The 12,832-nt window shown below is 44.8% G+C and overlaps 2 protein-coding genes and 1 non-coding gene across 3 annotated transcripts; 2 read left to right on the top strand and 1 right to left on the bottom strand.

Annotated features, from left to right (window-relative positions):
- Positions 1-2,419: 2,419 nt before the first annotated feature.
- On the bottom strand, positions 2,420-2,523 carry LOC149393710 (small nucleolar RNA R71). Its single transcript, XR_016299969.1, has one exon. It is a non-coding gene; the product is annotated as a small nucleolar RNA R71 (small nucleolar RNA).
- Positions 2,524-6,292: 3,769 nt separating this feature from the next.
- Positions 6,293-6,706, top strand: LOC149393709 (uncharacterized). The gene has a single exon (XM_089618124.1). It carries the CDS (start codon positions 6,293-6,295, stop codon positions 6,704-6,706), a length of 414 nt encoding a protein of 137 aa, XP_089474250.1.
- An 87-nt stretch (positions 6,707-6,793) lies between these two features.
- Positions 6,794-7,186, top strand: LOC149393708 (uncharacterized). The gene has a single exon (XM_089618123.1). The coding sequence runs from the start codon at positions 6,794-6,796 to the stop codon at positions 7,184-7,186; it is 393 nt and encodes a 130-aa protein (XP_089474249.1).
- The last annotated feature ends 5,646 nt before the right edge of the window (positions 7,187-12,832 follow it).

Below are 12,832 nucleotides of genomic sequence, written 5' to 3'. Positions count from 1 at the left end.
AGACCGTCCTTACGGAAGCGGCGGAACGAGCGGCAGCGCGTCAGGCAGCGGTGGACGAGGACGAGGAAGCGGTTCCCGAAGTTACTTATTCGGTAGAGGAAATTCTATCATCGATAAGTTGTATAGGAATTAACTTTTTCATTTTGTTAGACTGGATTTGTATTTTTAATTATGAATTCTAATTTCAGAATATTATTTCTAATTTCGAATTTTGTTAATCAATTTTTATTTAATTATAGATGAATTTTGATTTAATTTTCTAATTTCTAATTTTGTAATTTTTTTAATTAAAATAACCTAATCGGTGCGACATGTCGCACCGATTATAATGTCGGGAAGATTATTCGGTGCGACATGTCGCACCCGATGTGAAATCACCCGTCAATTTCCAGATTTTTTGCAGCAAAACAGCTTGGGCATCAGGTGCGACATGTCGCACTTGAAAGTTGATTGGTGCGTTAATCACGCGTAAAACTCCTATTTCCGGAACCAAAAACCGACGATTCCTCAAGTATCTTAATGGTTTTTAGTAGGTTTTTGAGAGGTTTCAGGTTCAAAGGAGCAAATAATGTGTCTACAGTCAATTTCATGGAAAAAGGATGGGATTTGGAGAAAAAACGGTCGAAATGGAGTCAAAAAGCGGTGGGCAAGAAAATTGGCGACTCCGCGCGCAATCCCTCGCACACCGCAGGAAGAAAGAATTCGAGACCGCACGCCGCGGGCTTTTGTTCGTGCGCCGCGCATACTGGGAGCACAAACCGTGAAAATTCACAGAGTCTTATGCGCGGAGCGCGCGTAAGCTGGAGTTTGGACCTTTGGATTTAATTGGAAGGCTGAGATGACTCCGAAAAAAAAACATTCAGAGCTATAAACATCTTTTGGAACCTAATTACCTCATTGATTCTTAGAGTTGTTTTCTACTTTTTTGCACTTTTCCTTTGAGAGCTTTCGTTTTGGAGCGAAGTTGAGTCGAAGATCCGACGAATAAGCAACCTTGAACTCCCGTTTTTAATAGTTTTTCCTTCTTTCCCTTAGTCTCTATTACTTTAACTCTCGTCAATTGATAAGTTTCATTCTTCCCGTCATGAATTTCATCGTGTTTCTCTTATTTATGGTTATGTTGATTCTTGTCTTGATCATTATGCTTGTGAACATGGATTCTGTTAGAGCCTAGGTTTTTAGCGGGGTTGCGATGTAGCCGGATTGAATTGCGTTAGGGGGTTCGTTAGGGTGAAATTATGCTTTGATTTACTTAATTATTGATGCTTGTGTGAATGTGTTCTTAATGCGTTCTTTAGATTGGCCATCTCTAGGATTGTTTTTAGGAGCTTTCTATCACTCGAGAGAGGGTGAAAACTCAAGCTCATAATTCATGCTTCGTTTTTTTCTTAGGTTGCTTGACGGCTTACGCTTAATGTAATTGTTTGAATTCTCGCGTTTATTGCTCGTAATTGTTTTAATAGGATTAGAGGTCGAGAGGATATATAATCCGTCAATTTCGTAGGTTGCTAGATCACTCGAGAGAGGCTAGTAATACTGTAGGGAGAATGAGATTAGCGTGAGTAGAGTAGGTCAAGTTGTTCGAACCTGAAACCCCCGAGTCTTAGTTTTCCGGTGAAGTCGTAACCCCCATTTTCTCTCATTCAAAGTTTCGTGTTAAATTTCCGTTGCTGTTTTTGTCAGTTTAATTGTAGTCAATTCCTGCACCACCCACTTTAATACCATGAAATCAATTCGCTCTAGGTTGGATAACGTCGCTATAATAACTAGTCTCTGTGGGATCAATATTCGTTACTTACGTAACACTATTACTTGTTCGATACGTCCGCTTGCGTGCTAGTTATAAAAATATCGCAACAAGTTTTTGGCGCCGTTGCCGGGGACTTTTTACAATAGCGTCAAAAAATAATCTGGTTTGCCATTTGATTCTGTTACGCGTTTCCTATCTTTGTGTGTCATTTTCTCTGGTTTGAAGGTGCATGCGGAGTTAGGGAACATCAAACCTCGTTCCACTCATTCTTGAGATCGAAAAATTCTGCAAGACGAACAAAAAGCAATCAAAGGAACGAACAATGGGATATAGATCGAACAACGCGGCGAACAAAGAGCCAATGACCCTATTTCAATATGGGTTACCACCAATTGACGTCGTCGAATCGGCAATCGCTCTCCCGGCTCTTGTGGGTAATCAGAATTTCGAAATCAAGACCGGCATAATACATATGGTCCAAGCGAATCAATTCTCTAGATCCCTGCCGAAGACCCGCAAGACCATCTGACGAACTTCGTCGAGATCGCAAACACGTTCAAGCTCCATAACGTGTCCGACGAAGCCATCCGCCTCCGCCTCTTCCCATTCTCACTACGGGACCGAGCCAGGACGTGGCTCAACTCCCTTCCGCCGGATCCCATGCACAAGAGACACAACGAGATCCACTCGTTTTCTCAATACGACGGGGAGTCCTTATTTGAATCATGAGGGCGCTTCAAGGAATTAGAGCGGAGGTGCCCCAATCATGGCATCCAAGGGTGGATGATGGTGTAGATTTTCTATGGAGGTCTCTCACCATCGTCTCGCACCCTGGTCAACACGGCCACTAGAGGGTCGTTCTTTCAGAAGACGGAGGAGGAAGCTCACAGCATCCTAGAGGAGCTAGCACCTCCGCCCGTCTGAACGGCGCATCTTGAAGTATATGCCGGTCACTCCCGAGATGGAACTGATGAAGGCACTGGCGGCACAGGTGGCGGATCTCACAAAGTAAGTCCAGGGATAGAAGGCCTCCGTTCAAGCCGTGCACACCCCTGAGGTCTGTTTCTAGTGCAATGGGCAGCACAATAGTGACGAGTGCGCTTATGGAGACAACGACCAACAAGCCATCTTCGTCAACAACAGGCCGCCCCAGAACAGCTACAATCAAGGCCCAATGAATAACTACCAGAATGGGAGATGGAGAGATCCCCAAAACAACATGTCGATGTAACCCGTGCCTCAAGCCCAGCCTCGTCCACCACAGAATCAGCCTTGACCACCGCCATACCAAGCACCTCCATTTCGGGCTTACAAGGGCGAGACCAACCTTGAGGAACTCATCGCAAACTTGGCCATGTCAACAACCGCCTTCATAAACTCCACCACAGAGTTCATGCACGAAACGAAGACGTCTATCTCGAACCAATCGAGTCAGATCCGAAATCTCGAGACGCAAATGGGGCAACTGTCGACCGCGGTAAACTCACGACCTCAGGGAACGCTACAGAGCAACACCGACATCAACCCCAGGTCACAAGTCAACGCCATTACACTCAGAAGCGGACAAGTGATCGATAACTCAGACAAGAAGAAAGATAAGATGGAGAAAGACGAGCCCCCCGTATCGATGACCCAAGCCACGCCACCTCCGGCGAGTGCCCCAGCTCCAACAAACACACCAATGCTGCCATTTCCTCTGAGGCAGAAAGAAGGGAAACTCGACCACCAGTTCAGCAATTTCCTCGAGGTATTCAAGCAGCTTTAGATAAATCTCCCGTTTGGTGACGATCTTGAGCAAATGTCGACGTACGGCAAGTTTCTGAAGGACATCCTCTCAAAAAAGAGGAAGATATAGGATTGCAGCACAACCACAGTCACCGAAGAGTGCTCCGCCATCATTCAGAGGAAGTTGCCGGTGAAGATGAAGGATCCAGGGAGTTTCACCGTCCCGTGTGCTATCCGGAACACCTTCTTTGAGCGAGCACTATGCGACCTGGGAACGAGCATCAACATGATGCCGTATTCTATCTTCAAGAAGCTCGGCATCGGAGGAGTGAAGCCGACCCGAATAACGCTCCAAATGGCAGACATGTCCATTCGTATACCGGCGAGGAGTGATCGAGGACCTCTTGGTCAAAGTCGACAAGTTCATCTTCCCCGTCGAGTTTGTGGTGCTCGACATGGAGGAAGACCGCGACGTCCCAATCATCCTAGGGCGGCCATTCCTTGCCACAGGAGGAGCCCTCATCGACGTAAAAAAAGGAGAGCTAAAGCTTAGGGTGCAAGACGAAGAAGTGGTATTCAACGCTTTAAAATACCCGAGGGCGAGCAACGATGACTACCGAATCGACGTATGTAACTCCATCATCGCCAATTTCTCTCACCGATCCGAGGGCCCGCTCGAGGTAAGTTTACTAAACTCTATCGATTTCACTAACGAGTTTGATGAATGTGAAGCCTTAGAGCACGTGGAGTACATGAACGCAGCCATGCTATATCGATGTAACTCGATCGAGAGTTTGGGGGAGAGCCAATCTCGAGTGCCTCCGTCCATTCAACAACCCCGAAAGCTCGAGCTGAAAGAATTACCAGCACATCTCCGCTACGCCTACTTAGGCACAGACTCGACCCTTCTGGTGATCATCTCGAATCACCTCACGAAGGGAGAAGAAGAAAAGCTGCTCGTGGAGCTACGCAAGCACAAGGGAACGATCATGTGGACACTTTGGACATCAAAGGGATCAGCCCCTCCTATTGCGTTAATCGCATACTCTTGGAGGACGGACATCGTCCCTCGGTGGAACATCAAAGACGCCTAAACCCGACAATGAAGGAGGTCGTGAGGAAGGAGATCCTGAAAAGGCTCGACGTCGGGGTCATTTACCCGATCTCTGACAGTGCATGGGTAAGTCCGGTGCAATGTGTTCCGAAGAAAGGTGGAATGACGGGGGTGAGAAATGAAAATAACGAGCTGATTTCCACTTGGACGGTGACCGGGTACAGAATTTGCATGGATTACTGCAAGCTCAACAACGCCACTCACAAGACTACTTCCCACTCCCCTTCATCGACCAGATGCTCGACCGTCTCATAGGGCACATGTATTATTGTTTTCTTGATGGCTATTCCGGTTATAACCAGATCACTATCGCACCGGAAGATCAGGAGAAGACCACCTTTAAATGCCCTTATGGTACTTTCGCCTTCAAGCAAATGCCGTTTGGGCTATGTAACGCACCAACCACGTTCCAAAGATGTATGATGGCCATCTTCTCTGACATGGTGGAGAAGACAATTGAGGTTTTTATGGACGATTTTTATGTATTTGGCCCTACATTTGATCAATGTTTGGAGAATCTGTCTCAGGTGCTCACCAGGTGTGAAGAAACGAACATCGTGCTAAACTGGGGGAAGTGCCATTTCAGGGTACAAGAAGGCATCGTGCTGGGCCACAAAGTCTCGAAGGACGGATTAGAGGTGGACCGGGCGAAAATTTCCACAATAGAGAAGATACCACCGCCAACTTCGGTCAAGGGAGTGAGAAGTTTCCTGGGGCACGCCGGCTTCTATAGGCGCTTCATCAAGGACTTCTCCAAAATAACGAAGCCACTATGCGGACTACTCCAGAAAGACGCCAAGTTCTCCTTCTCCACCGAGTGCTTAGGTGCCTTCAACTCCCTCAAGCAGCGACTCAGCACCGCCTCGATCATCACCGCCCCAAACTGGAGTCTTCCGTTCGAGATCATGAGCGACACCAGCGACCACGCGATGGGTGCAGTCCTTGGGCAGCGTAAAGATAAGGCTTTTCATGCTATTTACTATGTGAGCTAGACCCTTAACGAAGCCCAAGTGAACTACACAACGACGGAGAAGAAGCTTCTCACAGTGGTGTTCGCCTTCGACAACTTCAGACCCTACATCATCGGCAAGAAGGTGATCGTCTACACCGGCCATGCAGCCATTCGATACCTCATGGAAAAGAAGGACGCCAAACCACGCCTAATCTGTTGGGTCCTTCTGCTCCAAGAGTTCGACATTGAGATCAAAGACAAGAAGGGCACATAAAACCTAGTAGCTGACCACCTATCCAGACTGGAGACGCTCGAGCACGTTTCGGACAAGACGGCACTCATCAATGATGACTTCCCCGACGAGAAGCTTTTGGCCGTCCGTCAAGCCGTCCTCCCCTGGTATGCCGACATCGTGAATTACCTCGTAGGCAAAGTGGTGCCCAGTGACCTCAAGATGTATTAGAAGCGGAAATTTCTTTCGGAGGTCCGGAAGTATTACTGGGAGGAGACGATACTCTATCGGAAGTGTGCATATCTGATTGTGAGGAGGTGTGTTCCCGAGGACGAGATAGAGTCAGTTCTGCGACATTGCCACGGTCTCGAGTGCGGAGGTCACTTCGGTCCGAACCGCACGGCAGCGAAAGTTCTTCAAAGCGGCTTCTATTGGCCAACGCTCTTCAAAGATAGCCGTGACTTCATTATTTCCTGAGATCGGTGCCAACGAACAGGTAATATTTCTAACCGGAATGAGATGTCACTCACTAGCATCTTGGAAATAAAACTGTTCGACGTCTGGGGAATAGATTTCATGGGCTCATTTCCGTCTTCCTACGGAAACAAGTACATTCTCCTGGCGGTGGATTATGTATCCAAGTGGGTCGAGGCCAAAGCTACTCCGTCAAACGATGGGAATGTGGTCTTGAAGTTCTTAAAGACCATCAGCGACGGGGGAGCACACTTTTGCAACCGGAAGTTTGACGCACTCCTCGCCAAATACAGTGTCACACACCGGAAGACATTGGCGTACCACTCTCAAGCCAACGGTCAAGCGAAGGTCTCTAACCGGGAAATCAAGCAAATCCTGAAAAAGACGGTGGGAATTTCTCTGAAACACTGGGCCGCCAAGCTCGACGATGCATTGTGGGCCTACCGCACAGCTTATTAGATGCCAATTGGTATGTCCCCGTACAACCTCATTTACGGGAAACCATGCCATTTACCAGTCGAGCTAGAGCATAGGGCACTTTAGGCAATGAAAAAGCTAAACTTCGACTACACAGCTTCGGGTCAACAGAGACTTCTTCAACTGAACGCCCTTGATGAACTCAGACGAGAAGCGTACGAGAATGCCAAAATCTACAAGGAGAAGACCAAAGCGTGGCATGACAAGCACATCGTCAGGAAGGACCTAAAGCCGGGCCAGAAGGTACTCCTCTTTAATTCCAGGTTGAAGCTGTTCCCTGGGAAGCTAAAGTCGCGATGGTCGGGCCCGTTCGAAGTTGTGAATGTTTATCCACACGGGTGGGTGGAATTGGCAAACAGGCAAGGAGAACGCTTCAAAGTCACCGGTCAAATGGTGAAACCATACTTTGGTGGCGTGTTCGAAAGTGAAAAAGCGGTGATCTTCATCACCTCCATTGCGTAAGAAGAAGACATATCCCGTCAAGCTATTGACGTTAACTAAAGCACTAATCGGGAGGCAACCCGACTTTCTTTCGTTGCATTTTAATTTCTTTCAGGAGGCAACTCGGTATCTTATCGGCTTTTTTGGTTTTCTTGTTTTAAAAAAAAAGAGACGCACATCGCGCGCTGTGGGAGACACCTTGCGCTACGCGCGGACGTAACTTTCGGCAATTTTCTTTCACAGAGTAATATGCGTGTTGGAATTGATCTAGGGTTTAAGAAAAAGATTAAACGCTTCGGGAAGCGGCGGAGTTTTAAAAAATTTATTTTCAAGTAAAAACAGTTTTTACTAACCTAGACAAAGAAGCAAGTACATGTAATTAAAAATCAATATGAGCTAAGAGTTTACTAACCTTTCTTGAAGCTTGAACTTTGAAGAAGCTTTTGGAAAGTTTGCAACGCTCGTCTCCCCTCGCAGCACGTCCCTCTTTCTTTCCTCGGCACCTCGAGCAACCACGAAAGTTTCTATCACTAAATCACTCGAAATAAAGGAATTAGTGAGTGGGCACTTTTAAACACTACGACTTAAGAACAAGTCTTGAAGTCGCAGAGCTAAACACTAGGTCGAGTGAGGACCTAGGTGCCAAGACAAGAAAAATCGAAAATAAACTAGAGAGAGAGAGAGGATTTTCGGCCACAAGTTCTAGAGAGAGAGTCTCTCAAATCTCTTAAACTTGGATGAATGAAAAGTGAGGAAATGAGGCTCCTATTTATAGGAGAGGTCTCACCTTCTATAAGGTAGTTTCCTCTTCTATAGAATATCACATATTCATGAGCCAATTACCTCTTTTCCCACTTGAGATGCTCGGCCAACATAGGCTTCAATAAGCCTTGGATTTGTTTCCTATATTATTCCAAGCCTTGCTTTGTCTCTCTCTTGGCCGAAGTTATGCTTTCCTTCTAGAGGAAATTCGTTTCCTCTTTTTCTTTTGGCAAGTATCTTGATACATTTATGCACAAAATAAACTCTCTTTCCATGGGTATTATGGGCGCCTATTCTCATCTAGAAGGAGCTTCTAGAAGCTTCTTCATTTGTTCATGACAACATGAGAGAAGCCCATTAAGAATTTTCAATAAAATTCTTATGAAATGAAATTAATTCACAAGGCCCAATAATCAAGTTATGGCCGAGTGACATTAAGTCATCAAATGAACTTGTCAAAAAATTTATTGACATTCATTTCATCATATGTCTCAAAAGACAAAAATACCCTTTTGACTATTTTCGTTCTTGTTTTGACTTAGCTTCCAGTTTAACTATTCCTATCGATGTGATTCGTGACAGTGACCTCATGGACCCAAATGAACAAAGCTTGAGCTAAACACTTGGACTCAAAAGTTCACAAACTTTTTCCAAGTTTAGCTTAATGTCAACTGACTCCACTAAAGAGCTGACACTGAAAATCACTCGGTTCAAATGAATTTGTTTTCTACTCAAGAATTCGACCTAATTATGATGAGCGGATCCACTGAATATTATCTATGTTTACCCTTCATGAATGTCATCAGCTAGTCGGGATTTACTAAATTACCATTTTACCCTTCTAGTTGTTATTTCCTCAACTCCTTTGTCGCTTGTGAATAAGTTAGAAACAATGTATTGACGAGGAGCTAACAAGTCACATTGTTTCATCCAAAAGAGTCAGGACTCAATTTGGACACTGGCCAGTTCATTTATTCACACTCCAATGAACAAAGCATGAGGTGACATACATTGCATTTCAGCAATCTTGTACATGAATTCCATATCTATGAGAACTTCACAAAGTTACTCATGACATACTCACAACTTAGTACTTCACCAATAGGCCTTGTTCGGAATCACATAGTGAGTCCGAACTTTGACTTTCTCAAATGAGAATACTAAGGTGTGAAATGGCATGTCTCATTTCAGGATTAAGGTAAGCATGATGCAATTCATACATAGTGACTTCGAGACACAAGAGGTTAAATGGTTTGTTCTTATATTGTCTCTAGAAGTGCACTGGTCAATTCAGTACCTTCGGAAGATACCTAGAAGAACTATAGAGTCTCCAACTCTCAATGCCTCATAACCAGACATCATAGATTCTTCTAACAATCGTACTGAGGTCAATATTCCTTTGACCCTAAGATTGCGAATATATCGTTTTAAGCAAACTACGAAGAGTTTGTTCATGCAAATCTACATTTGTCTCTTCGTAAGTTGTTAAGTTTGTTTATGGACTAAAAGACTAAGGTTTTATCATAAAGCTTCAAACAAACAAAGAATGAATGAACGTTTCAACTTTATTAATGAATGAATAGGCAATTACAAGCAAGAGTCTTCATGAGACTTTATTACATCAAATGTACAAAATAAAGACTACAACTCTTCTTGTGGGCACCATTGACAACAAACTCCCACTTGACTCAAAGAAGGTGTGTGTAGTCCTTCAAGCCTAATCCCTCACGATGTTGGTCGAAGACCATGTTCGCTAGGGCCTTGGTGAATGGATCTGCGAGGTTGTCCACCGTTGAGATCTTCTTCACTTCCACGTCTCCGCGCTGCACGATCTCTCGAATCAAATGGTATTTCCTCTCAATATGCTTAGAGTGCTTATGGCTTCTAGGTTCCTTTGAGTTAGCGACAGCCCCACTGTTATCACAATAAAGGGTCATGGGCTCGTCGACGTTTGGAACAACTTCCAAATACTTAAGGAATTTTCTAAGCCATACAGCCTCTTTGGATGCTTCACAAGCAGCCACATATTATGCTTCCATTGTGGAGTCAGCAATGCAAGATTGCTTAATACTTCTCCACACAGCAGCTCCACCATTAAGGATGAACACAGATCCCGAAGTGGATTTCCTGGAATCCTTATCCGCTTGAAAATCGGAGTCGGTATATCCCGTCATAGTCAGGTCAGTACCTGAGTATGTAAGCATCAAGTTCCTAGTTCTTCGAAGATACTTAAGAACATGCTTAACAGCAATCCAATGCTCGGGTCCAGGGTTGGATTGGAAACGACTAACTACGCCAACGGCGAAACAGATGTCAGGTCTAGTGCAAAGCATAGCATACATGAGGCTTCCTACGGCAGAGGCGTAAGGAATCTTCCTCATGTCTTTAATCTCTTGTGCAGTCTTGGGAGACTGGTCCTTAGAGAGTGAAACTCCATGCCTAAAGGGTGTTTGACCCCTCTTGCAGTCTTGCATCGAGAAGCGATCCATCACCTTATCAATATAAGATGCTTGAGAGAGCGACAGGGTCCGGTTTTTCCTATCTCGAAAGATTTGGATGCCCAGAATGTACGCGGCTTCTCCTAGATCCTTCATATCGAATTGCTTTGCCAGCCAAACCTTGACCTCAGATAACTTACCCACGTCATTACCAATGAGTAGTATATCATCGACATATAGTACCAGAAACACAACTTTGCCTTCGTGTATTAACTTGTAAACACAAGGCTCATCTATTGACTGTTCAAAGCCAAAGCTCTTTACAGTTTCATCGAATCTAATATTCCATGACCTAGATGCTTGCTTTAATCCATAAATGGACTTAAGCAACTCACAAACCTTGGTCTCTTGACCTTTATCCACGAAACCGTCTGGTTGAGCCATGTAAATGCGCTCATCAAGATTGCCATTCAGAAAGGCTGTCTTGACATCCATTTGCCAGATCTCATAGTCGAGAGCTGCAGCTATGGATAGGAGTATGCGGATGGATTTAAGCATCGCGACTGGCGAGAAGGTTTCTTCATAGTGAATCCCTTCTTGTTGGGTATAACCCTTCGCCACAAGTCGTGCTTTGAACGTCTCGACGTTCCCATCAGGACTCATTTTCTTCTTGTATATCCACTTACACCCTACGGGTTTAATCCCTTTAGGAAGGTCTACAAGTTTCCAGACTTTGTTGACATACATCGAGTGCATTTCAACTATCATGGCGTCAAGCCAAAGGTTTGATTCAGAACAAGCCATCGCTTGGCTATAGGAAACAGGGTCATCCATGTCGGAGACGGCTACAAGAGAGTCTCCATAAGACATGTACCTGTTAGGCTGTTGAACAGCCCTCCCACTACGTCGAAGTACTGCTTGACGAGATTCTGATGAGTTAGGTTGTGTTTCAGTTGGGGTAAGAACAGTTCTTACAGATGAGGTAGAAGCTTCCTCACCCAACTTTTCTTCAAGCACAATTTTGCTTCTAGGTTTTGCATCTTTTATAAAGTCCTCATCGAGGAAACGAGCATTCGTGCTAACGAAAATCTTATCGTCCTCGGGACTATAGAAAGTAAAACCTTTGGTTTCCTTCGGATATCCTACAAACAGGCACAATTCTGACCTACTAGCCAACTTGCTATCTTTTGCCTCAGCACGTGTGCAGGGCAACCCCAAATTCGGATGCGGCCAAGATTCACTTTACGGCCAGTCCATCGTTCATAAGGAGTACCAGGGACCGTTTTGGACGGAACTTGGTTCAGAATGTAGGCGGCTGTTTCGAGGGCATATCCCCAAAAGGAAGGAGGGAGTGATGAGTAACTCATCATTGATCTAACCATCTCCATTAGAGTTCGGTTCTTTCTCTCTGACACTCCGTTTTGTTGAGGTGTGCCAGGTGCGGTAAGCTGAGAAGCGATACCTTCTTCTTTAAGAAAGTCATCGAACTCTCCAGACATATACTCACCACCTCGATCGGATCGAAGAGTTTTGATCACTTTGCCAGTTTGCTTTTCCACTAAAGCCCTAAAGACCTTAAATACGTTAAAGGTCTCGGATTTGTGTTTGAGCAAATAGACAAACCCATATCTTGAGTAATCATCAGTGAAGGTAACGAAGTATTCGTATCCTCCACGTGCCTGTTGGTTGAGCGGACCACATACATCAGAATGTATTAGTTCCATAAACTCAGTGGCTCTTCGACCCTTATCGGAGAAAGGTCGCTTAGTCATTTTTCCTTCTATACAGGATTCACAAGTAGGTAGTGAACCTATTGCAGAGGCTTGGAGTGGACCATCCCTCACAAGTCTCTTAATCCTATCTAGACTGATACGACCAAGTCTTAAGTGCCAGAGGTATGTTGATTTTGTTAGATCAGAGGATTCAGAAAGTTTGATCCTCTTTGGCTCCCTAATTAGATCGTTATCTATTTCGGTGTCTAAAAGAGAAGGTTTAGTGGGATAGATGCAAAAAAGAGCATTCTTCATACATGCATCAGTGACAAAAGAATTATCAGGAAACGAAATACGAATTCCATTCTTAATGAACTTTAAACAATAATCTTGCTCACGAAGACGAGCAACGGATATTAAGTTCTTCCCAAAGGTAGGAACAAAATAAACATTATTCGAGTTTAAAGTGCGGTCTTCAAAAGACAGCGTCACGGATCCCACAGCCTTTGCAGACACCAGGCTCCCATCACCCCATTTGAAACAGAACTCGCCTTCCTCTAAGCTTTTGGTTTTCTTGAAACCATTCAAGGAACAACAAATATGGTTAGTAGCAGCGGAGTCAAGAATCCACGTTGATACATTATCAGCTACTAAGCATGCTTCGGTAACTAGTACAATACTATGTTCCTTTGCTTTGAGATAGGCAGGACAGTTCGTTTTATCGGCCTTGTGAGGTATCTTCTTAGTTCCAGAGG

The sequence above is a fragment of the Urtica dioica genome, chromosome 6 (genome assembly GCF_054948205.1).
Source record: "Urtica dioica subsp. dioica isolate 48M chromosome 6, U.dioica_male_clone48M_v1_H2, whole genome shotgun sequence".
In the NCBI taxonomy this organism is placed as follows: domain Eukaryota; kingdom Viridiplantae; phylum Streptophyta; class Magnoliopsida; order Rosales; family Urticaceae; genus Urtica; species Urtica dioica.
This window is presented reverse-complemented; position numbering and strand designations above follow the sequence as displayed.

Bases quoted from the DNA above. Each gene is read 5' to 3' on its own strand.
- LOC149393708 (XM_089618123.1), top strand. From the start codon at position 6,794: ATGAAAAAGCTAAACTTCGACTACACAGCTTCGGGTCAACAGAGACTT.
- LOC149393709 (XM_089618124.1), top strand. From the start codon at position 6,293: ATGTCACTCACTAGCATCTTGGAAATAAAACTGTTCGACGTCTGGGGA.